At 48.4% G+C, this 25507-nt stretch overlaps 1 protein-coding gene across 1 annotated transcript in view; it reads left to right on the plus strand.

Annotated features, from left to right (window-relative positions):
• The window catches only part of MYT1 (myelin transcription factor 1), a 71816-nt gene that overhangs the window by 34216 nt on the left and 12093 nt on the right, over window positions 1-25507 (plus strand). Inside the window, exons 3-18 of the mRNA XM_027881560.1 lie at window positions 1388-1442; window positions 3360-3390; window positions 6571-6633; window positions 7391-7638; window positions 8547-9416; window positions 10041-10175; window positions 11572-11662; window positions 12180-12293; window positions 13740-13954; window positions 16607-16731; window positions 17629-17898; window positions 18225-18379; window positions 20724-20786; window positions 21004-21072; window positions 24596-24658; window positions 25290-25373. Coding sequence (XP_027737361.1) covers window positions 1388-1442; window positions 3360-3390; window positions 6571-6633; window positions 7391-7638; window positions 8547-9416; window positions 10041-10175; window positions 11572-11662; window positions 12180-12293; window positions 13740-13954; window positions 16607-16731; window positions 17629-17898; window positions 18225-18379; window positions 20724-20786; window positions 21004-21072; window positions 24596-24658; window positions 25290-25373 — 2651 coding nt within the window. The remainder of the gene's footprint in view (window positions 1-1387; window positions 1443-3359; window positions 3391-6570; window positions 6634-7390; window positions 7639-8546; window positions 9417-10040; window positions 10176-11571; window positions 11663-12179; window positions 12294-13739; window positions 13955-16606; window positions 16732-17628; window positions 17899-18224; window positions 18380-20723; window positions 20787-21003; window positions 21073-24595; window positions 24659-25289; window positions 25374-25507) is intronic.

Below are 25507 nucleotides of genomic sequence, written 5' to 3' on the forward strand. Positions count from 1 at the left end.
GAAAGCATCGAGCCAGTAAATCCTTTGAGGGTGAGGATCCCTGGCCCATCCACCAAGAAAAGGTTTTAAGATGCATGTGGGGATGCAGTGGCACATCATACCTGCATCATCCCTACTGCCAGCAGAGCAGCATGTGCTCTGCATGTATGTCCCTTCCTGCCCCTTGACCAGGAGGAGCAGCTGCTGGTGTCCCTGCTCTCTCAGGGGTGTTAGAGGGTTGGCCTGGCACCTCCTCATTTGGGGATGGCCCAGGAGCTGGTTGGATTCTTCTCTAACTGGGTCTTGTAGAGGATGTTCTAAAGTGAATTTGTTTTTATTACATCAAATCCCACTTGTAAATGGTCCTTTCCCCCGCTTTTCCCTTTCCTTCGGTTGTCTGAGGAGGAAGTGTCCCACGTGGTAATACAGCAGTAAAACCCAAGTTTTCTTATCCCCAGCCTATCAGGCTGTGATCCCTGTCCCTGCTCACATTCCAGTCCTGCTGTTTCCCCTTGGCATTTGCTGCCAAACATTCCTGCCTGCAGAGAGAGCATCTGTGTCGAGGGCAAGATGTAAAACAGCCCTTTGACCACTTCAGCACCTCTGTTGACAACTTTAATGAAATCCCATTTATATTATTCCAGCTATGTCTTTCTGCCATGCCTTGGAGGTCCCTGCTTTCCTGCTCTCACCTCCAGGCACTGCCTGATTTCAAAGCCTCTCTGACACCAGGGCTTGGGTGCTGCACCTCAGAGGTGGCTGCACTTCAGCCTTCTGCTACCTTGTGGTATGTGGTGATGTTTAATTAATATCAAGCACTTTGAAGTCCCCAGTGTTACTTATTCATGCTCGTGTTCCCCGCAGACCCTCCTGTTTGATGTCCACGTTGGGGGTGTCATTTAGATGCAGTCCTCTTTGTGGCAAATTTAAGAAGAGAGGAGAGGTTGTTCTTTAGGGCACTTGTGAAAAGTTGCCCTTTTCAGGCAGGAGATCATCTTGGACACATATTCAGAGATTTCTGAATACATGCTGGCATTGCACTGGGATGCTCACAGCACTTCTGTGGTGTAAACCCAGAGAAACTAGCTCTGCCCTTAATAAGTGCATTCTCAGGCACAGCCATTCTCCATCACAGACCATCACATCTGGATATTTGTCCCTCTGTGGTACCCAGGAAGCAGAGGGTGCTTTCTGTGTCCTGGGATGTGGAAATTAATTTAAACTTGCTAAGTTTGGGCACTGTGTGTTGAACAATTGCATGAAAGCAAGAAACCTCCATCTCAAAAACACAGGAAAGCTTTCCCTGCTGCTGAAGTATTTACACAAAGCAATAACCACATGAAAGATTGTTCTTTAATGATAATTTTCTTGCTATCTTTCAGCAGTGATTCTTTTCTTTCCATTGCAGATGAGTTTAGAAAATGACGATAAGAGAGCACGCACGCGATCCAAGTCTGTCAGAGGTGAGCAGCTGGTTATCCCACAACACCACAGCTCCTGAGCTCCCTGCACTTTCCTTGTTCCAAATAGGCTTTGATTTTTCAGGTCTAGGCTTTAACTCCCCAAGTAATGCTCACTGCCCCCCACTCCCCAACACCACTTAAACTTTTCTAAAAATCCTGCGGAACTCCCAACCACAAACCTTTTTTAGGTCCTTATGATATTTAACCCTCATCCTCTACAGTCAGAAAGAGGAAAATAACAAGAAAATTAAAAAAAAAAAAAAAAAGCCCCTGTGCATGCTTTGCTGTAGGGGATGGCAATCACTGGAGCTTCAGATCAGCTCCCGGGGCTTTCATCATGCTCACTCTGCCAGCGGCTTTGAAGTCGCACATCTGAGAGAGCCTGGCAGAAGTAGCTCATGTTGGAGAAGCAAACAGGCCATCCCCCGGCAGGGATGGGAGGACAAACGACTGGTTAATGCAAAGCTTGATTGCTGTTTATTTTCTGATTTAAAAAAAAAAAAAAAAAAAAAAAAGGAAGGAAAGAAAAATAAGCGCAGGTCTCTGCGTGCTTTCTCTTCAAGAGAAGGCGAGGTGCTCTGATGCAGAGCCCGGGGTGTCGCCTCAGGTGGTCCCACATCCATGTGTGATGGTTACAGACCAGCCTCTTGATTTTGGTTCCTTTTTGGGGTTGTGGATTTGACAGATGACGAAGGTGGCTGGAAGTGAGAAGTGAATAAGGCTGGAAAGGTGTGATGGCTGCAGGGACTGCAGCTTCATCCTACAGTTTGGGCTGGACCCACCTTCCTTTGTCCTCACCTTGCTCTTCACAGCGTTTGCATCTTTTAAAAAAAAAAAAAAAACAAAACCCAAACCCAGATGCTGCCAGTTGTGCTGAACTGAGCTTGGATATTTGGATTTCACTGCTTTGTTACACATACACAAAGGTGCTCGCTCAGGTTGCAAATGAGAGCCCCCTGATCCTATTTATTTTCTCACACCCTGCCTTCCCCACACTTGAATCTGGGTTTCTCCATGTGAAAAGGTAATTTATTGTGTACACCCTGGGACTTGCCACTGCCTCCAGTTTGTTGAAGCTTGTGAGTCATCCCACTGGGAGCTGGATCCCAGGAAACCCAATTAGCTCAAACAAATTGAGCAAACGTGTTATGGTTTTTAGCCTGGGCGAATTTAGACTTGTGTTGAGGGATTTTTTTCCTCCTGACTATTTGGATTCCTGACTGGATGTAAGATTTCAGCTATGATGATGTGAAGTTATTGAATATAGTTATTGTGAACAGTGAGAAGCCCTCTTATTCACAAGTGGGGAATAATTCCTAACACCCTTACAAACTGTTGAATATCCTAAAACCCAAGTAACACACCCCCTACTATATATCTGAGCACTGATAGGGGCTCAGTCCAGTGTGACAAGAGGATAAGAAAAATGGTGTTTTAGAAGTGAATGTGGCCATTGCAGCAAAACAGTTGCAAACTGTGGAAAAAGAAATTGATGAGCAGATTTTAAGGGCAAACACAGAGAAGAAGGCATGAGAAAACTCGGTCTTTACTTAAACTTGTTTGAGTTACATGCATGTCAGTCTAGCTCCAGCAACTTCAAAGTCATCTGTATTCAGAGAAGAGAGGTAGTCCCTGATGCTGCAAACGTGCACTCACGTGCTTGAAAACAAGCACAGGTATGAGGATTTACAGGACAGGATTATGATTTACTACAGGCTGGCGTGCAGTAAATGACAGCAGGATAGATTTTCCCTTTCTGTCCTGAATGGGATGCCCGAGGAGGCAATAGAAAGGCAGCTGCAGGCAGGAGAGTTTCCTCCCCGAGAAGGGGGATGCCCTGGAGGGTGGGGTTGGGCACTCCTGTTGTGTATTTGACCACGTGTTTGTTTCCATTTCTGCATCTGCCCCTTCTCCCAGTGCCCACGGAGCTCATCGGCCAGGAGGTGAGGTAAGGACCCTGCTCCTCCTCGGCGGTGGTGTGGGGTGGGGGGCACATGGTGGGACTGGCTTGGGATAAGCCCCTCAGCTTGGGAACCCATGTGGGGGGGGCAAACCTGTGGGATTAGCGGGGTGGAGATCTTGTTGGGAGGGCTTATATTGGCTTATTTACACCTTGTTGTGTCCAGGTCCTCAGGGTACCACTTGACAAAACATGTCAGGAATCACAAGGTTTAAAGGGATGAAAACAGGAGCTCTGGAAAGGGTCACATTAGGGACAGCGTCCTACTAACCAACTAACCACACTTTCTTTTCCACATATTTTACAACCTCTTATTCCCTCCCCAGACAATATCATGTCACATCATTTCTCGTGCCAGATGCTCCTCCTTTGGCCCCACGTCCCCTGTTCAGTCACCGAGGTCCTGTGGTCACTCATTTAGCAGTGCTGGCTTGCCAACAGCAGCAGCCAAAAGAGCAGGAGCGGAGCCTCTGCAGCCCTACAGAGCTTCTTAATAGATATTACAGCCTCCCCCACCTCTAAGCCCCCGTTAAACCTTCCACAAGGGCTTTTGCAGGAGGTAGGAGTCTTTAACCTGGACAGGCACTAATAGCAGGGGCTGCCTCTCCTAGCAGCCTTCCTTAGAAAGCCATGTGTGTCAAAGAGTAATTGGACTTTAACCAACCCAATTTCAGAGCATTTCTGCTCCTCCACTCTCCTATTACTCTGGAGAGCCGGGAGGAGCGAGCGGTGGGCATGCCCCTTCTCCAACTTTTATTGCTGAACACTTGAGTGGAGGTGGTAATTGGAGCAGGTGACATATCTAAGGGGCAGGACAGAGTGCTCCACAAAGCCATCTCTGCAGCTGTCACCTAATTGCCTGAATAACTGGACGATTAATCGACTAATTGGAAGCAGGGCATCGTCTGCATAACAATAAGAAGCCCTTTTGTCAAGCAGATGAAGGCTGGAGAGAGGGGGAGAGCTGGTCGGTGTGGTGGCTCTTGAGAGATGGAGAGCAGCTCTAATAGACCTCGAAGCTCCTTTCCCCTTTTGGGACTCCTGCCAAAATACACGAAACCTCCCCAAAGGAGAGTGGGGAGGGAAAGCCTGGCCCAGAGCATGTCGAGCATCACCTCTGTGCTGGTGCTTTTTAAAGGCGTTAAATTAACACACTGAAGCCAGAAACATCCCAAATCAACACCTGCTTTGGCAAACCTCGATGCTGAACCACTTGGCTCTTTCCTACACGCTTTTTATTGCAAGGCTTCATTTCACCACATCAAAAATGGGGTGTGTGGGGGGGCTAATCAGCTTTAATTGATACAGGAAAACTTATAAAAGCCTGTAACATCTTCATCAGAGCTGTTCTTGTTTCCCACTGAATAAGGTCTTTTTCAGGCAAGTCACTGGCGACATAAACACTGCTCTGTCTCTTGGTGTGCAGTCACTGGAAGTGTGTCTGGGGCTGCTCAGGACAGAGCAGCCTCAGTCAGGACTGAGGGCAATTAAAATTAAATAGCCTTTTAGATCATGAGCAGCAAAGTGGGGAGCTCCCTATTCCGCTGGCACATGTTAGTGGGATGAGATCTTTTTCTGTCTGACCTGAAATGTTCTGCTGGAGAAAGGGACACCTCACTGCCAGGCCAGACCCTGTGTGAGGTGGGGCTTGGGCTGTGTGTGGATGCCAAAAGAGCTGGGACCCGTCCCTCAAGTGATGGCATTGGAGGATGCTTTAAACCAGGCCACAAGCAAAGGGGACAGCAGGAAGGGGGCACTTGTCTTGGAGGAGCCAGGAGGTGCAGCTTCCACTCGCCCAGAAAGCTGTGTCCCCTTAGTGGATGTGCTGCCACCATTTGCCCTCTCAGCATTAGCTTTGCTAACCTACATCAAGCTGCTCTCCCTGGAGGAAGGATTCCCACTCTCCTGGCAGTTCAGCAGCCCTTTTCTGTCCTGGTTTTGGCTTGAATTATATTCTTTGAACACAGCAATCTGACTTGTATTCTGGTGAGTTGAACCATTAATAACCCACCAGTGCCCCCAGAGCTGCTGCACCCATTAGTGCAGTCAGACTTTCCATGTCCTCAGCTTTTTGCAAGGGCTGAGCACTCTGCTGAGAGCAGAAATTCTGAGTCCCTAAAGCCTGACTTGGCACTTGGTACTATTTAATGTTGTCCCGTGTCTTTTACTCCAAGAATAACAGGCTGGCCAGATCCCCTCTGGGCTGGTGATGCCTTCTCCCTTTGCACTGTCATCAAGCGATTTCATTAGTGCTTCCAACTTCCTGGGCTGAGGGTGATACAGTGCTAAATGAGGTTATTAATCCCACACGACTCCAGAATTCCTCAGACAGCAGGCAAGTCACTTGGGCGTCCTATAATCAATGCCATAATCTGGTTTTGCCAGAAAATGTTTGCTTTAATGCTTCTTATCTGGAGCCCTTACAGCTCCTGAAGCTGGGACTAATTACCCCTGCAGGGAAGGTGCGTGGTCCCGTGCCGAGGGATGCTCAAGCGAAGGCAGCAGTGGCTGAGAGTGTGGCTGGCTCAGAGCTCCCTGCAAGCCTTTAACTCATCCTCTTCTGCAGAGCAGCAGGGAAAAAAAAATGCAGGGATTTGGGAGGTCTGGTCACCTAAATCCCATCCATCCCTCTAAAAGCGGGGCTATGAGGTGCTTTTGAGGGTTTTGGTCCTGGTGATCTTCACCCAAAGTGCTCTGGCAAAAATCTTTTCTAAAAACCACCCATTTCTTGCGCTAAGGAACTCCAGTTCCCTGATAAGCCACCAAATAAAGAAAAAAACTCATGTTTTCCTCCTGAGAAAAGGAAAACTGGAGTGGCAGCAGGGAGGCAGAGCGCAGTAGCTGTCTGCCTTTAAAATCTTGCTCTTACACACGCAAATCTTTAATTAAACATACTCATAAAACTATAGTGAACCCGTTCATCTAATTAAATAGGGTGAGTAATTTCGTTAATTTTTAGCAAACTGCAAGGCTCGTCTCCTGCCCTTCTCCCTTGGAATTCAAAGGGGCAAGTTGAACCATTTGAGGGAAATTATCTTCCCGTTTGTGGTTATTTTGTTCCTGGGGCTCAGGACCTGTTTAACTGACCATAGTTTATAGACTTCTAATTAAAGAGTAATTCCCCAAGTCCTGTTGCTGTTCTTGATGTTTGCTTGTTTCCCTCTCAAGCTGTCCAACCCCAGGCTGTAACGGCTCAGGACACATCCGTGGGAAGTATGCGAGACACAGAAGGTGAGGCTGCACTGGAGGTAGTGGAGTGGAAAAATGTGAGCAAGAAACCCAAACACAGAGGCTCACTGGAGAAAATTTGATTTAGAGCAGCAACCCGACTCGTCTGTCCCAAGTCTGCCCACTAGAGAGCTGGTTTCTGTCTCTCCCTCAGTCCCTAAGGGGTCCTGGGGAGGTCTGTCTCTCCAGGCTGACAGCAGCCTTCCTACAGGCCCTAGAACTTGGCAGAAGTACCTGACTCAGGTGCCAGGGGTTGGTGGAAGCTGTTGACAGGCAGAGGTTTTGGTCTGCTTAGTGTCTCTATGGATGGGGAGGGGAAATAAGGACACAGTCTGCCTTTGAGGCCATGCCAGCCTTAACTGATGGTTATCATCACCCTATAATGGTGAAATTGCAGCAGCTGGTGGACACGCCCCAGGGGCCAGTTCTGCACCCCCTGCCTGGTTTCATGGTCCCCACCAACACTGGGGTTGTGAGATGATGGTCCTGCTGCTCCCTGGACAACAACTGCAAGGAAGCTGCATCCCAGCATCCATGCTCCTTTCTGAAAAAAAGTTGATGTAGTTGCACAAAGTCATGGTCTGAGAGTAGATCTGGCCACAGAGGGCTAAAACAGCTAAAAATCTGGGCTGCTGGATGGTTTTTTTTGGTACTATTTGTGCATTTGTCCCACTTGCCTTTGCCTAACCAGCTGGGATGAGGTAGCCAGGCCTTTCTCACCTGGCAATGCCTTCTCTCTGCTCCTTGGTCCCACCTGCAGTTTACAAAGTTGTCCTCTGGCAAAGAAGAGGAAACTTCAGGATGCGGAGGCCGAACATCTGGTGTCGAAGAGGAAATCCCATCCGCTCAAGCTGGCCTTGGATGAAGGCTACAACGTCGACAGCGACGGCAGCGAGGAGGCCGAGGCGAAGGAGGAGTCTGGCTCCGATGAGTCGGAGGGGATGCTGGAGGAGGATGAGGCGGAGGCAATGGAGCAGGAGGAGACCCGCAGCCCCGAGCAGGCAGAAGGTGCTTTATCATTATTGATTGCAGAGCTGTGTTCTGCAGATGAGGAAAGGGCAGGGAGTGTTAACAACCAGGAGTTATAGCTCCTCTGAATTATGTACAGGATGGGTCCTTCAATTATGGCACTGGGTGGAAGCAACAAAGCAAAGCTCTGCTTAAGCTGAGAGGGGACACGCACTGATTGTCTCCAGTGTCTTAAAAATGAGAGCTTTTCCACCAGGGATGCTCCCTGAGGAAAGACACATGGAAAGCAGAGAGGAACTTGCTGCGTGGCTCAGATGGTAGCGGGGAAGGCAGCAGGGGTCCCACATTGGTGCTGTGAGGGGCTCAGCAGGAGTCATGACCCTGGCTGAGGAGGAGTGACCTGCAAAGGAGATGGGTCTTCAGCCAGGGGCCTGACACTGTCTTGCTCACTGTTTTGAAGCCCTGGTCTGGGGAACACTGGGAGCAGGGGGAAGAGATGGCTGCTGATAGGAGTGGGGGTATGAGAGGGTAGGAAGAGCTGGGAACATGGTGAATCTGAACCACATGAGAGCTTCTATGTGGAAATCCCCTTCCTACCTGCCATCCTCAAATGCAATAAAATGAGGCTGCTCCAGGGGTAGAGCTACCAGGCTCTGGTTTCAGGTAAGTTTAAATACAAAAAAGAAATGTTTATGAGCTTACATAATTACTTTCATTTCCTCCTTTCCTTTTTCCCCTTTTTTCCCCCCTTTCCTCTTTCCCCCTTTCCTCTCATTCCCTCTTTCCTCTCTTCTCCCCTTTCCTCTTTTCTCCTCTGTTTTGTTCCCTTGCTTCTTTTCCCCCCTTTCTTATTTTCCTCCTTTTTTTTTTTTTCTTTTCTTTCTTTCTTTCTTTCTTTCCTTCTCCCTTTTTTCTTTCTATTCCTTCTTTCCCCCCAACCCCCTCAGAGAGAAGCCCAGCAAAATCAACCCATTATGGACAAAACACAGCATCAAGTACGTCTGGGCCCAGCAAGGCCAACTACAGCAGCTACCAAGAAATAATCGCCAACTCCCTGCTGAACCTGGGCCAAATAGCGGAGGAAACCCTCGCCATCGAGGGGCAGCTGCCCGAGGCGGAGCTGCAGGTGTCCAAACCGCCGTCCAACGTTGTGCATTTGGTCCACGAGGATGCGGGAGAGGAGCTGGTGGAAGAGGAGTGCGACAAGGAGATCATCATCCAGACGGAGGATGCGGAGGAGGTCATCGAGGTCACCAGCGAGCGCAGCAGCGAGTTGTGCCCAGAGCACAGGGACGATGCCGCCTGCGAGGAGTCCTGTAAACTGGAAAAGGCTGAGGCAGAGGAGGAGGATGAGGAGGAGGAAGAGGAGGATGACGATGAGGAGGAAGAGGAGGAGGAGGATGACGAGGAGGAGGAAGAAGAGGAAGAAGACGAGGATGAAGAGGAGGAGGAGATGGCTCCTGAAGTGATCTGCGAAGAAGCTCCTCACACGTCTCAGGACACACAGAAAAGCCACTGTGAAGGGCAGTTCAGCCCGAAACCCGAGTACTCGGTCATCGTGGAGGTCCGGTCAGACGACGACAAGGACGACGATGCCCGGTCCCAGAAATCCGCCGTGACCGACGAGTCGGAGATGTATGACATGATGACGAGGGGGAACCTGGGGCTGCTGGAACAAGCCATCGCGCTGAAAGCCGAGCAGGTGAAAATCGTGCGGGAGCCCAGCCGGCTGCCGGGAGAACACGTGAAGCACTTCCAGGTGGATGACAAACAGAGCAAACCACTGGACAGCATCCGAAAGAGCTACTACGGCAAAGGTACAGGGACAAGCCTCTCCTTCCTTTCCCAGCAAAAGAGATGAACTTGTCTGCTCAGCACCCTCTGATAACTAGGCTGATGGTGGGGGGAGCTCACAGCCCACTGGGGAAATTTAGCCACAAACCCTCAACGCCCAAAGGGATGGGGACATCCGAGAGGTCAACAGTGAATGCACAGAATGATGTGCCCTACACCATCCTTCCTCTCAGCAGAGGAATTGCTTGGCTAAATTGTCCATTGGCCTTGAAAATCTGAGTCTGAGCTGTAGGGCTGGTTTAAAATCCAAGAGGGTTTTTAAGTAGTGGTAGGACTCTGGCCACAGGAACACGAGGGGTAGGGGCTTTGGCATCCTCTGGCACTGAGCTGGCTGCCTATGAGCTGCTCCATGCTCCAAACTGGGTTTGTTCCTCAAATTACTTTACCAATTAAAATTTTTGAAACCTCCTGTGTTAAAATTCCACCTTCAGGAAAAGAAAAACCAACCTTCAAACCCGAAGGTTTCTCCCTGTTTGGCTGCAAAAGCGGTGGGGAAGCACCCTCAGCAGTTTTTTGTCCCCTTTCCACCTCTTGCCCTCCAAATCCACTAACCTGCTCCCCCACCGCCCTTTCCCCACAATCCTTAGATCCTTCGAGACCCGAGAAGCGAGAAATCAAATGTCCGACTCCCGGCTGTGATGGGACCGGCCACGTCACGGGGCTCTACCCTCACCATCGCAGCCTCTCGGGCTGCCCGCACAAAGACAGGATCCCCCCCGAGAGTGAGTACACGGTGGGATAACAAGGGCTGCTTAAATCAGCCTGTGACCTTATTTCCTAGCAGGAATTTCACACCTCATGGGTAGCGCTGCCTCAAAGCTCTCTGAATAAACTCCCAAAATGGGGGAAGTTTTATGGCTGAGTCTCTAGCACAAGCTGATGTTATTCCTTGGAGTATAACAGTTTTTGGGAGGGGATGGTGCTTTTCCAAGTCGATGCTGGGTGCTGCTATCCACCAAAGTGTTATTGCTACTCACAGGAAACAGGGTGGAGATTTGCTTTGAAGTCCTGCCCTTCTTAAAGATTTTTAGCACCATCCTGTGGAGAACGAGGTCCCTTCTCCGAAAATCAAAGAGGGGCTTTAAAAACGCCTGCTCACCTCCAGAGGTGTGTTAAGCAGTGCCCATCTTTACACTGAAAGTCACATATTTTTCCCTATAAGGGATGTCATGTCGGGAAGAAGGGGATACAGTTCTTCCCTGCCGTCCAAACGTGTTGACGTGCAGGAAAGGAGAGGAGCCATTCAGGATGTACAGGATAGCTGAGTCTCCTTCTGTGCTCTCATCACTGCAAAATTCACAAGGTGCTATAGCAAGATTCACCTGTTCTACAGAAAATATTTCTCTTCATCATAGCAGATTTTTGTATATGCATAGAGAGATATTTTATTTCTGCCTCTCTACCAGCATCCTAAATAGCTTTCCCTGCACAGATACATAAAAATCAAGGTTGTATGTTTATGATAATGGCATAATAGGAAAAAAAAAAAAAAGGAGCCCTTCCTTATCAGTAATTTCAAAGGTTGCAGACCTGCCATAAACACAGAACTTGCAGGAAACAAGGGGAAAGTACAGCTATTTTCACAGGCTGGAATGCAAGAAAAAATACTAATAAACAACTAACACAAGCTGTGTGCTTTACAAAAGCTTGCAGATCGAATTATTTCCTTTACTTCTAAGGTCAGCGCTGCAGGAAGCAATAATCCTGAAGATTAAAATTAAAAAAAAAAAAAACCTAACAAAGACCCGTCCTAAGGATAAAAGCAGAGATACAACTTCAGTCACTTAAAACTACCTGAAATGGGGAGAACTGGTTGCAAAACATGGGTGGGCAGGAGGGGCTAGATGGGAGAAACTGGATTGCAATCAGTAAATGAGGAGAAAGCCCAGACTGTGTGCAGAGATGCTAATCTAGTGCTGACCTGAACGCTGCTGGCTTGTAAATCTTTTTTTTCCCCCTGCAAATTCTAATTACGGCATTTCACGTTGCCTGATTTCTAGGAAACCAGCGTACAAGACTTGATGATTTTGTCTTTTTTTTTTTTTTTTCTTCTCTCTGATTTTTATTAAGTTGTTTTTGTTTCCCTTCCCCTCTCCCCTTCCCCTTCTTGCTCTGAAGTCTTGGCGATGCACGAGAACGTGTTGAAATGCCCCACCCCAGGCTGCACAGGACAGGGTCACGTCAACAGCAACCGCAACACGCACAGGAGGTACCGGCTTTGGCTTCTTCTTACAAGGGCACAGTGACAGGACAAGAGGGAATGGCTTCCCCCTGCCAGAGCACGGGGTTAGATCGGATATTAGGAAGAAATTCTTCCCTGTTAGGGTGGGGAGGCCCTGGTACAGGTTTGCCCAGAGAAGCTGTGGCTGCCCCATCCCTGGAAGTGTCTAAGGTCAGGTTGGACAGGGCCTGGAGCAACCTGGTCTAGTGGAAGGTGTCCCTGCCCATGGCCAGGGGTTGGAACTAGGTGAGCTCCAAGATCCTTTCCAAGCCAAACTTTTCTACAATTCATGATTCTTTGTTAATGTGGCTGCAGGTGCAAGGTGAGTTTGTCTCATTATTTATTGTGGAAGAAGCAAACATGTTTCTCATGGGCTTAGTGTAGCTCTGTGTCCCTGAAACGCAGGGTTTGATGCTCATTCCTCATGCTTGGTTTCCTTTTCTCTTTTTTTTTTTATCTTCTTTCAAAAAAACCTCCAAAAACAACCCAAACCCAACTCCCACAGTTTATCTGGGTGCCCCATTGCTGCTGCTGAAAAATTAGCCAAATCACACGAAAAGCAACAAACCCAGCCTGGTGATCCTTCGAAGACCAGCTCCAATTCTGACCGAATACTCAGGTAAGCAGGACAGTAAAACCCAGCACCTCGTCCCTGCCCTGCCCCAGCCCTCCCTGCCAGGCCACGCTCCCAGGAGCAGCCGCCACGGCTCCCTCCAGCTGTATCTTGATACTGCTGAGCCCTGTTATTACGATCATAGGTCTCGCCAAGGTGGGGAGGTATTTAATTGATGGTCCCAGGGAGAGCATTGAGGACAATGAATTGCTTCTGTAGCATCAATTAATGCTGAGGCTACAGGCCAAAGGGTTTTACCAGTGCAGCAGAAGGCACTTGTGCCGATTGCTCTGCAGCACAAACTGCCAGCCAGTGATGGCTATTATATTAGCATTATAAGTAGGGTGGACTCAGGGAGGGGGAGGAGGAGATTTAGGCTACATACAAATCACTCCATGGCAGTTGCATGTAAGTCCACCTGCTTTTCTTCCTCAGCCCGCACGGTTCAGCGGAGAAGAACCTGCCACTCGTTTCCAAACCCATCACATTTATTTTGATATTTCGCCCATCTCTATCTTCCCGGGAGAAAGGGCTGCCTCACATTAAGGATGTCCCTGATAGATGCTGGCTTCTGTAGCTGATGTGATTCATGAGGCTACAGATGGATTGTAATATGGTTAGTTATTTTGCAGCGAGAGCAGGATAAAAACCACAGTGCGAGCCCCGAGCAGCACTCCCACAAAGGCATCGAGCCCTGATTAATTTATTTATTTGCTCCCCAGGACTGCTGAGCACCCTGGTGCACCAGCGCTCTGTGCTTTGGAAAGGCCATTTAGGGCGATTACTTATTTATTTGCAGCGGAGCCTGCGCTGGGCGCAGAGAGCTCTGAGTGCATCACGAGGACGGTCCATGCTCCAAGGAGCTCCCGCTCCGAGGACTCACTGGTGGAAAGAGGTCACGGGAAGGAGAATAACAATAGGCCATTTATATACAATTTATATGCAAGACAAATTGATTCATGATAGGCAGCCCCGCCGAAGCGGGTCTCCAGGAGGGACTGCAGGCAGGGGAGAGGCCCTGGTGTGTCTGCAACAAACCTGCAGAGGGGAGTGGAGCTGCACTGGGGTCCTCAGGCCTTTGTGTGCCACCCTGAGTCGTGGGTCCCATGTGAGTGAGTTGTACCCATTCCTGTGCTGTGTTGGAAAATGCTGCCATGCCGCAGCAGCTGGCAGGAACGTTGTTTTGATGAGTCTGACACCTCGATGTTTCGCTTAAAAAAAGATGGAAAAAAAAGGTAAAAAAGGATGAAAAAAACAAAAATGGAATCAAAGAGATCCAAACCAGATGCAGACCTGCTGAGGGAGAGCACAAGGGCTGTGGCTGCCTCCTCACGCCCAGGAAGCTGTCAGGAACAAGGTGCAGCTACACATCCCCATTGCCTCTGGTCCCCTCCCAGCAGTCATCTCGCCAAGGAAAAGAGAAATAATTGCTGCTCATTGTTTCATCCTCAGGCCTATGTGCTTTGTGAAGCAACTGGAGATCCCTCAGTACGGAAGCTACCGGCCCAACATGGTCCCAGCAACCCCCCGGGCCAACCTGGCCAAGGAGCTGGAGAAGTACTCCAAGGTCACCTTCGATTATGCAAGTTTTGATGCTCAGGTTTTTGGCAAACGCATGCTTGCCCCAAAGATTCAGACTAGCGAAACCTCACCTAAAGCCTTTAAATGTAAGTTGGGAGCAGGGATGGGCTGGGTTTCTGCGTTTTCTGCCTTTGTCAGCATGTTGTGAGGCTCTTGGGACTGTGGCTTTGGGGTGGTGGGAGAGGCTTGGGGATGAACTGCTGAATCCCTTTTGGGACGGGGAAGCTGAGCGGGGTCCCAAGGTGGGCACCTCTGATGGTGAGAGGAGCCCATGGCCGCTGGTAAAGCTTTACTTGGAGGAGAGTTGCTTTGGCTTCAGCTTTTGGAAGAACTGTGGTGTGAACATTAATCTGAGTGATGTCTCGAGGTGGGAGAAGTTACACAGCTGTCCTCAGTTGGTCCCCATTGCTCAGCAGCTCGTATCTATTGATCTGTCTTTCCTCATCTTGCTAAATGGATTACGGTTTTCTTCTCTTCCATCTTATATATGACCCATTCCACCCATTTGTTTCCTGCTGTGCTCTGCTCTCCAGCTCTGCTATCTATCGATCATCCACCTCTATCTTCCAGCTTTCTCCTGTTGTAGCCACCCACTTCTGCTCTATTCTGAGGCTCTTGCTCTGGTTATAACACTGTGGGTGAAAATGGATAAATAGACCCTGAGGGGATGGGCTGCTGGGGACAGGAGAGACGCTGAATAGAGGGGCAGACTATTGTAAATGTGTTAAACCTCCCCCTTCCCTTTGACACCAGCCATGCACCTGAAGATATCTTTTTAAGGAGGGGAAAAAAAAAAAAAAAAAAGAGATTTAGAAGCCCAGTTTGCAGAAGTCAGCAGCCTCAAGAGGGCTTTCTGTCTGGCTAATCCCACTTCCACAATCCTGTTTAATCCTGATGCAGCTGCTCTCTAAAAAAGTGCTCGTACTTGAAAGCATCCTGGTTGTTGCACTACAATGGGAGCACCCTTTATTACAGTACTAAATCTGTACAGGATCAGACAATGAAATTGGATGGAGGCCAGAGAGCACAACTGCCACTGTCATCCTGGGTTAGGGCTGATGGAAAAGTAATTTGTTTCCCAGCACAAGTGATTCTCTCGTTGAATAGATTGTGTTATTTGCAATATTAGCAAAGAATTTTCAGGGTAATTGTACTGACAAAAATAATTCCAGCAGACCCACTAGGATAATCCTTTCTATTTTTTCTCATCACTTATTTCACTAATTTGCTGATTGCGAGTCTATTAGTGGTAGAAATACTTACGAAATGGAAAAGCATGGCTGAGCCTACGGTGTGAAATTGAAATTGGCATCTCCCGATCCTGGATGCTGTCAGGTTGGGCGGGCGGATACCCACACCCCGCCACAAAGACGTGGATTAAACCGGACAGGAAAACAAGCAGCCAGACACAAGAATAACCACTTGGGCAAACCTCCAATGAGTTAATCAAAGCGACAGGATGAATATGATTGCCAATCATAGCAGGGAAATCTGCTCCTTTCACTGAGAACTTATTTTAAAGAGATCTTCATCCAGAGGGATTTATATTCCCCTGCATGTGTGTGCATAACTCCCATTAATGTCAATATGCATTATATACACACGCAACGAGGAAGAAAGCGGTGCTGGGGAAGATTAGTATTTTATAGTGCCTTATATTACAAGTTCATAATGGGGGTAATGAAATCACTTTGCTCCATGGCTGCATCAACAGAGGTTGTCTTTGCTTTGCCATCATCAGGCCAAAGCTTAGGAGTCTTCCCTGGGTGAGACTCCCACTAAAGGGGGGATGGTTTCCCCCAGAAAGGGCATAGTAGAATGAATTCAGAATTTGAAGATTTTGGTAATTGATTCAGAATGCAATCCTGTGACTGTTCTAAATCAGCTGATCCTCTGATTGCACCCACTGAAACAGCTGACTTAGAGGGACCCTGTGTGGGTCAAGCCCCCTCTAAATGGGACCAGGTTCAAGTTTTATTAGTAGGAAATCATTATTTATTATTAGGGAAAGATTTATTGTGCATTCCCCCTGAGAAATACTCGCTTTCATTTCACAGGGTGTGAAGAGAAATTGCATTTCCAGGTTGGCACTGCTGTGACATACAGTAACAGAGTGGCAGCTGTATAATAAATCCAGTTATTCAGGCATATTTAAATGATATGTCAGCTGTCAGGAAATCCATATTTCACCGGTGTTATCTTTGGAAGCTCATATTTTATGACCGTAGTTTTTCTAATAATGTAATTTTTTAAATTTTAAGTTTTCAAGCGTGCTACTAGAGATGTCCTCGTAAGGCAGCTCTGCAGATAAGTTGTGGACACACAGAGGACAATAAAAAAAGAGCCAGGAAGCTTCTCAAGGCCTTCTCCTTTAGCTTCTTAAACCGAGGAGGAGCTCTAATGAAGAAAAGCACTTGTGTTTTGGGTATTGATGGCAGAGTCAGTTAAGGAATTAACTTTTCACACTAAGAGACCATTGCACAAGCTGCAGCCAGCATTTCTCCTGTTGCATGTCTCAGGCAACAAACCAGCCCCTGGATTGGGAATAACCCCAGGAACTGTGAATATATTAGCTGTGTCAAACCAACTTAACCTCTCGCTGCTGCCCATGCCGGTTACACATGAGCCTTGTGTTGTTCCTTCTCTTTTTATTCCAGCCAAACCTTTTCCAAAGGCCTCTTCCCCCAGCCACAGCCCCTCCAGCAGTTACGTGAAGAGCACTTCATCTTCCTCCACAGGCTTCGACTACTCCCACGACGCTGAGGCTGCGCACATGGCTGCCACTGCCATCCTCAACCTCTCCACCCGCTGCTGGGAGATGCCCGAGAATCTCAGCACCAAGCAGCAAGAGGCCCCCAGCAAGGTGGGTGCACGTGCCAGGGCACCACTGCCCAGGGGCCAGACTTGAAGTCCGGGGTGGGAGGAATACCTTGGTTTGCCCTTCCTCCCATTTTAGTTTTTACATGTAGAGGGAATGCAGGCACTCGCCACAAATCACCCTTTAGCCCCTGGTTTTGAGTGATGCAGCTTGGAGGAGGTTGATCTTGGCTCTTGGTGTGCTACGGAGGTGCGCTGTGGTTCAAATTACCCGTGGGAGACGAGCAGCGTTGCCAAGCCAAGTCTCAGGTTTAGACTGGACATTAGGAAAAATTTATTCACTAGAGCGGTGGTCAAGCCCCGGAACAGACTGTCCATGGCAGCGGTGAAGTCACCATCCCTGGAGGGATTTAAGTGCCACATGTAGATGTGGCACCTGGGGACATGGTTTGGTGTGTCCTTGGCCGTGCTGGGTGAACGTTTGGACTTGATGACTTTAGAGGGTTTTTCCAACCCAAACGATTCTGTGATTCTCAGAGCTGGTTTAAGTTACTCACTGATCTCTATCTGATGCCACTTGAGAATCCCCAGATGCATCCAGACTGATTTCCAGCTATTTTTCAGGGGAACACAGGTTTTCCAGAAGTCCTATGGAGCACCCCAAGCCTTGGGAAGATGTTTTGGATCCCATGGGGCATCTTAAGGGGCACTAGATACCTGTGTTATTCAAGTGGGTCAAAATGCCACATGGGGTGCATTTTCATGACGCCTTCCTGAAATATTTAGGAAAGAACATCCCTTTTAATTCGGTTCCTTAACCATGGTTGTAGAGAGGACGGGACATGAAAGCCTGCCCTCTGCACTGCAAAAGACAAATGGGGGCAAGATCTCCACAGGGAGTCGCTGGCAGCTGCTAACATGGGGCATGTTTCCAACCTTTCAGTCCATGGACATTGAGGTGGATGAAAATGGGACTCTGGACTTGAGTATGAACAAACACCGCAAACGGGAGAGCACCTTTCCCAGCAGCAGCAGCTGCAGCAGCAGTCCCAGCATGAAGTCTCCAGACGTGTCGCAGCGCCAAAACAGCACCAGTGCCACGAGCAGCACCATGACCTCCCCCCAGTCCAGCCAGACCTCCCGCCAGGACGAATGGGATGGGCCCATCGACTACACTAAACCAAACCGTCAGCGGGAAGAGGAGCCAGAAGAGGTGAGAAGTGACTCTTCATGCTTGAATCTCCCTCATGGGCGATTGAATGCCATGTCTGCTTGCACAGTTGTCCTGTTCCTTTCACCCTCTCCACACCTAGTTTGCCCTTTGAGCCTAGGGAAGAAACATTTCTGGCTTTGTCAGTACTATCAGGTATCACTGGGAAGGAAGGATCTCTGTTTTGGGTACTGTAAGGTGCTTTCAGAGGGCTCAGGAGTGTTGGCAGTGCTTCACTCTCAGCTGGGATGAAGATGGGATCCTTTCCCACCACAATTCAGCAGCAATGACCACCACTACAACCACTGTTCCTGGATCTTTTCTTGCAGTCAGAACCTGCCGCTCACTCTTTTGCCTCCTCGGAAGCTGATGAGCAAGAAGTGTCAGAGGAAAACTTTGAAGAGCGAAAATACCCAGGGGAAGTTACTTTAACCAACTTCAAGCTGAAATTCCTCTCCAAGGACATCAAGAAAGAGCTGCTCACGTAAGTCCTCCTTCTTGTCTCTTCCTCCAAAATCTACTAAATATGTACCTAGCACAGCCAGGCTGGTGGGAGACAAAATTTGTTAGTAAATAATTTTAAAAATAAGAACTGTACTTCCTTTCTTACTGTGGTTTGCCTTAGCTCATCTGAGTGGTTCAAATGAAAGCTCAGAAGAAACCCCACACTCATACAACAGCTGGTCAATGAGGCAAAATACCTTCCTATATGGCCTTACTCTTCAGTGATAAAAAGAACCTATTAGGGAGCTTGGTGCTCTCAGGATTCATGGACAGGGTTGAGGAAAACCCCTTTCTTTTCTTTGGTGTTTCCTGCAAGAGTGTTTCTGGCACAGTGAAGGAACCTGCCCAATCTCCTGACCCTTTGTTCTAGGGCACTGGGTGATGCTGCGGAGCCAAGAGCACTCAAGGGATCTCAGCACCTTCTTGATGGGGGTGTTGAACCACGAGATGTCTCACTGAGAAGACAGGATTTGCTGGCTTAGAGCAGAGGGTCCCAGCACCGTGATACTCCAGGGTCACAAAATTGCTGTCAGGCTGTATTTTGACATTGGAGAGAGACCCTGATCCAGCTCACATCTGCCTATTCATCGGGTGGGTGGAAGCACAGACCCAGATCTGTGCTATTAGATGGAGTATTGCTCTGCATCCACGCTGATTCCCACAGAAATGGTTAATGTTTAAGAGTCTGATCCAAATATGGCAGCTTGGACCTCTCTCTGACCTGATGGCACGTCGGGATCATACTGGAGGTTGTGGTGGGGAGGTCTCCCCTCCCAGGCATCCCAGCTGTTCTTGGCTGCTTTCCTGTGCCTCTGACCCCCCTGTATGTTAAACAGGGTAGAGCTGTTGGGCACTGTTTTCCTGACCTTATACATCTCACTCATTATTTGGCTTCTGCAGGCAGGAGGCTGAGGGAGCAGACGGGCAGGGAGGAGATCTGTGGGGGCAGAGAAGCAGCAGCATCTTCTCTAAATGAGCAAAGCACAGACCAGCTGCCCTCATCCAAAACTCTAAAGGCTTTTTTAAAACCCAGCAGCACCTTGAATAGCAATTTCTGAGGTAGAGCTCTGAAGTCTTCCTGTGCTTTAATTTTATTGTGATGGTGCAGAAATTTCCTGAATGGAAACAGCCCTGGAATAAATAAATGGTGTCATGGGCAGTGCTGAGGCTTCCCTCCCAGTTTAGCATCCTTTCTGATACAAAGACTGTGATGAATGAGCTGTAGTTAACTCAAGAGCAGACTCACCTGCTGTGTCTGATGCTCTGTGTCTGGATGTAGCTCTTGCACCACTTCCAGGCACAGATGGCATGGAAGGTGCTCCTCACCTGTATCTTCCCATTGCCCTCCTGTTGGCACACGAGTGGGAACCACACAACCAGACATCCCTGCTGCTTGAACATCACCACATCCGTGCTGATGAGGGATGAGCAGGGAATAGGTGCCTCCAAGCCTCAACCTGCTGGGCCAGGCTGTCCCAAGGTATCCCTGCAGTGTCCCAGGACATCCCTGCTTGCTCATACACCCTTGTCTTGGGGCAGGAGGGCATGACTGTGCCAGAGACTTGCTGCTCATGCACAAACTGGATTTTATTCTCTGGACATGGAGATGGGAGAGCATCTTTTTCCATCGCCCATGCAAGTACAATTCACAGAGAAGGCAGCAAAGAGGGATGGCTGGGAGGTACAGTCGGTGAAGGTAGGGGGTGGGATGCAGCAGCTCCTTCCTGCCCTCTGTTTGGAGCCTCCAAGCACATAGTCAGAGGCTACTTTCGTTCCCTCTCTGCAGTGAAAATTGTCTTCAAGCTTTTCTTCACAGCTAAAAGGGCTGGGAGAAAAAAAAAAAAAAACAAATCGTTCCAGAAAGCTGAACTCTGAAGCACCTTATTCAGCTCTGAGATCTAAACCAGATGATTCCTGCAGCCAGAGCTTCAGTATTGCAGGAATCATCCAACCTGGCAGCACCAGCCAGGGGTGTTCATACCTGTCAGGTCATGCCACCCAGCAGGCTGCTGTCAGTCCCCCACTGCCACCAAGCACTCCAAGCAACCAAGGATTTTAAACACTTCCTTCTCATTTACTGCACCTTTTTTTCCAATTTTAAAATTTTTTCTAACAGGATCCTTGGGATTTTTTGGCAACAAAGAAGGGGGGAAAGGGAGCTGAAGGGGAAATGTCTGGTTTCTATCCATGCAAACATACAAACACACACCGAGACCCACCTCATAGACCCCGCGGGGGCTCAGCTGGCTTTGCCCATCTGGGGCTCTTGTAGAATCCATTCCTTTCCCACATTTATGATCCCTCTTGTTGTTGTTGTTGCCCAGTTGCCCAACCCCAGGCTGTGACGGCAGTGGACACATAACGGGAAACTATGCCTCTCACCGCAGGTGGGTTGACCTTTTTTTCGTGGTTTGACCTCTAAAGACAACTTTTTTTATTCTTTTAGTATATTTTTTGACCATGTGGATAGTTTAGTCCTGTTTCCTCTCCCTTTCTGTTGCCCCTCTCCCTCCCCATTCCCTAGCCCTTTTTTTCTTTTCCTTTTTCCTTTTTTTTTTTTTTTTTTTTTTTGCTTATCCAGATATTCCATCTCTTCTCTTTCAGCCTTTCTGGTTGTCCTCTTGCTGACAAGAGCCTCAGAAACCTCATGGCTGCCCACTCTGCTGACCTCAAGTATGTTTGCGCTCAACTTGGAACTCCTTTTTTTTCTTTATTTCCACCCTTTTTTCTCTCTTCTCCCTTCCTGCCCCCACTCCTATTGCTCTGCTTTCGCTTTTCCATCCCCTCCCTTCTCCTTCCAAAGAGCTGATCAAAATCTGCCTGCAAGGAGCTCTGGTGGAGTCCAGCTTCCAGCTGCCACGATGAAGAGGCAATGGCATGAAGGAAGGCTTATTTTGGGGAGGGGGGCTCATGGCAGTGATTAGAGTAACCTGAGTGCCTGGCAGGTTTCCTCTGGGCATCAAGACATGCTATTTTCTTTTCCCAAGCTCTTGTTCCCTGGTTTGGGCCATAACCTTTTTCATGTAACATTTCTGTACATCTCAAATAATCCAAAACCTGGAGAAAGCCTCACGCTTTAATTCTGGGAACTAAAATGTGCTTTGTCCTGAATGCAGTCAAGGATTTTTTGAAGCCATAGGTGAGTCAGGGGTCACAAAGGTGATTGATAAAGTCCCAAATCCCTCTCTGATGGCCTGGAGGGCAGCGTGGCTCTGGGACTGCTCTGTGCCCCACCTCCCACGTGGGTGCTGGTACCAGGAAAAGTGTTTGTTCAATGCCTGCTCCTCATCACAGAGGTGGAAAAAGTGGCAGGATTAGTTGATATTATTAGAATATGCTGGTGGATGGAAAGGACTGGCATGATTAGTGCTAAGTACTCTTAATCATGCATTATAGGCTATATACATTTTGAAAGAACCTCTTCAGAGAATCTTCCTGAACTGGTGTTTCTCCAACAGCCCTAAAGAATAGCCAAGTGATCAGAAAATTAGTGTTAAAGATACTGAAAGCTCTCAGGAACAGTGCCCATTTCCAGTAAGGACCAGACAAAAAGCAAATGAGGTTGTACCTGAGATCGAACACTGCCCCCAGCTTTGCTGTGCAGGATCCTCTGCTCCCCTCAGGCATCCAGTGTGAGTGCTTTTTACCAAAATACTGCATAAAACAGACTTTTGGACACAAAAAAAGAAAAAAAAATCTTGTTAATATGTTTTCTCAAATACTTTTTTTTTTTTCCTGTGTCCTGGTGAGGATGGGAGCAGAGGAGGGAGGAAGAGAAGAGGATTTGGAGATGTTACAGATTGCACAGTCATAGCTTTTCACAGCTCCAGATAAGACCATGTCAGTGCTTCTATTATAAATTCTGTTTCAGGGGTTAATATCCCTGATATAAAAAAAACAGCTCCAGGCTGGAACATGCAATAAAAGGTCTCTGTGGGTATGATTTGTCTCCAGATAATTAAAAATAAAAATCAAATTACTTCTCTCCTCTCTTTGAAAGTCCTGAAAGGCAGAAAGAGTTTGGTGTTAGTGTTTTCATAATTTCCTCCCACCCTGAAGCTAGAACAACAAAGAAATAGTTTTGCTTTCTACTTATAGCAGGGAAATGTCACTGTCATCTCCCAAACCTGTAATTTCTAAATGAGTTGAAACATTTGCACCCTTGTTGAGGTTCTGCTGGATGTATCACCGCTCTAACTGGTCTGGATCTCTGTGCATTTATGTTTTCCTGCATCTGAGCAGGCTGAGCTTTGGTCCTGACTTATCTCCCTGACACCCTTCTGGGATCAGGATGCACATCCTGATCTGAGGTGAGGTGACAATTTTTTTTTGCCAACAGAGACTATTCAGTGACCTCTAAATGCCAAACTCTCCCTCTGAGCTTGTGCAAAGGGGAGAATTCTGATATTTTCTGGTCAAAAAAAGAGGACTTTTTGAGAGGCTGTTTTCCAAGCTGCCAGACAAAAGAGATTTGTGGAAATCACTGCTCTACTGACTGTCAGAGGCCAGAGCACCCCAACTATACCATTGGCCAGGCCAGGCACCAGCACAGAACCACAGAATAGTTTGGGGTGGAAGGGACCTTTAAAGGCCATCTTCAACTAAATCAGACTGCTCAGAGCCCTGTCCAATCTGGCCTTGGACGCTTCCAGGGACGGGGCATCCACCTCCTCCCTGGGCAACCTTTGAGAAAGTATATTGCCTTTCCCAAGGGCACTGACCTCAGGGGCTGCCCGTACACCACTGGCATGTCCTGGACACACATCAGTCCCTGCTCTGGGGCAGGTACCTGCCAGCGGTCCAAACCAGGCACTGGTGGCTTTAAAAATAGGGATTGAGGAAGGCGGGACACAGCAAAGCCCTTCCCCGAGGAGAATGGGCACTCTGCAAGCTCGTGGATGTGCCCTGAGCTTTGGTCAGAAGGAGCAACTGAGCATCTCCCCCCTCATCCTGCGGCAGCACCGTGGATTTCCTCCTCTTCCCACCCCTCCCCCGGTCCTAATCACTTGACTGAAAAAGCCCTGGCTAATTGGCAGGCTGGCGTGCACATCCTCTGCGAACACTCCTCGCCTCTCTTCCTTGTCCCCATGACAACTTTTACGTCCGCCGCGTCACCTACAGCACATTCGGAAGAGATCTTTGTGCTCGCGGTACTTCACATCCCCTCACCGCCCTTGCTCTGAGCCCCAAACCCTGCGGTGCTTAACTCGTGCCATTGTCTTCGCTGCCGCTCGGCGGGCTCGCAGCCCCCGCCAGCCTTTGGGCAGTTTTGGGTGGTCACAGGACCCTTCTCCAGGCTTTGCTTTCAGTGCCATCATCCCAAAGCTCTGGGTGCTCACCTTCAAACTCAGGACCACGGGTGCATCTTCCGAGGTTCCTTTGTAAGGGCAGCAGCTGAGGACCGAGGGGCAAATTCTGCACCGAAGCACCAACAGCTGCTGGTGCACTGTGTGTGGTGACCTGGTGATCCCCAGCCCGAGGTCCACCAGGTGCTGTCACCCTGCAACACCCAGCCTAGAGTGTTGGGGAAGAAGAGAACCCAGGGTTAACCTAGCCTTTTTCCTCCCATTCCTTCATCTTTTTCCATCAGAAGCATTGGTTGGTATCGCACTTTGAGTACCCTCCTGCAACGGGCTATCCATTTTCCCCCACTGAGATTAACCACCCCCACCCCCCAAGTCACCCAGACCTCACCTGAGGCCATCTTGGTGGTGGCCCTGCTGGTCCCCCCTTGTCCAGGCTATTTTTCCTCGTCCCTTGTCTATGCTTGCATCCACCCTGCTGGCCCTGGATGGCACCTGCTGCCTCCTCATGGCTTCCTCAAGATGACAGACACTGTCCTGGAGGGGTTTTTTTAGCTCATTATCAGCTCCTGAGCTGTCCCCTTCCTGAGGGTGGGGACAGAGGCTGGGACCTGTGTCCCTCCTGGAGAGCAGCCGCTTGCTGTGCTCCCAACAGCCCAAGCTCTTGCCTCCGATGTTCCTCTCCAACGCCACATCACGCAGCGAAGCGCTGACTGTGGTGCTGCGGATGTTACAGACCAGACCTTGTTCTCACAGAGGGAGAAGGGGCAGGAAGGAGAAAACCTGCCTGTGGGTTGACAGTGCCCAAGATTTCTCTTTGAAATGAGTTGTCACAGAGTGTCGACCCCTTGCTTGCCCCCCTGGGCTAATCTGAGCCTCCCTTGCCTCCGCAGGTGCCCTACTCCTGGTTGTGATGGCTCTGGTCACATAACAGGAAATTATGCATCGCATAGAAGGTAAGATCTCCCTTAAATTATTTTCTCTGAAGCCTCTTTCTGTGTTGCTTTTCTTTTTTTTTTTTTTTTTTTTTTTTTTTTTTTTTTTTTTTTTTTTTTTTTTTTTTTTTTTTTTTCTTCTTTCCCCTGCAGTGGGCAGAGTTGTAAAGTTCTGAATAAAACATTAATGTTACTGACAACTGAAGCCTATTTTCATCTCTTTAATCTGACTTCTCTTTTTTTTTCTGATGTTTCCAGCATCTGATTAGAAGCTCCTTTCAACAGAATAAAAGACAAAGGGTCAGATTTTAGCTGATGCAATGTTCCTGTTAATATTGCTACCTATTTATGATTTCTATTATCACTTTAGAACATTAATAGCAGAGATCTGAGCCTTCTGTTTCAACAATTCCATTAAATATTGCAGGCTGTTAGCAGATATCTTCTTATCTAGACACCATTAATTACTGTCCATCTCCCTCAATTTTTTATTATTTTTTTTCTTCTGACTTCTCCTCGTGGTGTGAAGCTGCAAAACGAGGGAGATCAAAAACACTGTGCCAAATTCAAGGGAAAGATGACTGAAGTGGGGGAATAGCAAAGGCAGGGATTCTGCCAGTGAGACAGGCCTTTCTTCTCTTTTTAACCACAGTCTGTCAGGCTGCCCTCGTGCCAAGAAAAGTGGGATCAAGATCACCCCGACAAAGGATGATAAAGAAGACCCAGAGCTGATGAAGTAAGTCTGAGGATAACTCCTGAGTAAAGCTTTTCATTCTTTGCCCTTTGCCTCACATAGATTTACGTGGGGGAGCAACATCCCTCCCACATCCCTCCTGGCTCACGCTGCTTTCAGCATCATCTACAAAGCTT

Source organism: Empidonax traillii, unplaced genomic scaffold (assembly GCF_003031625.1).
Source record: "Empidonax traillii isolate 1590-97213 ecotype Southwest subspecies unplaced genomic scaffold, ASM303162v1 scaffold91:size2966241, whole genome shotgun sequence".
Taxonomy (NCBI): Eukaryota; Metazoa; Chordata; class Aves; order Passeriformes; family Tyrannidae; genus Empidonax; species Empidonax traillii.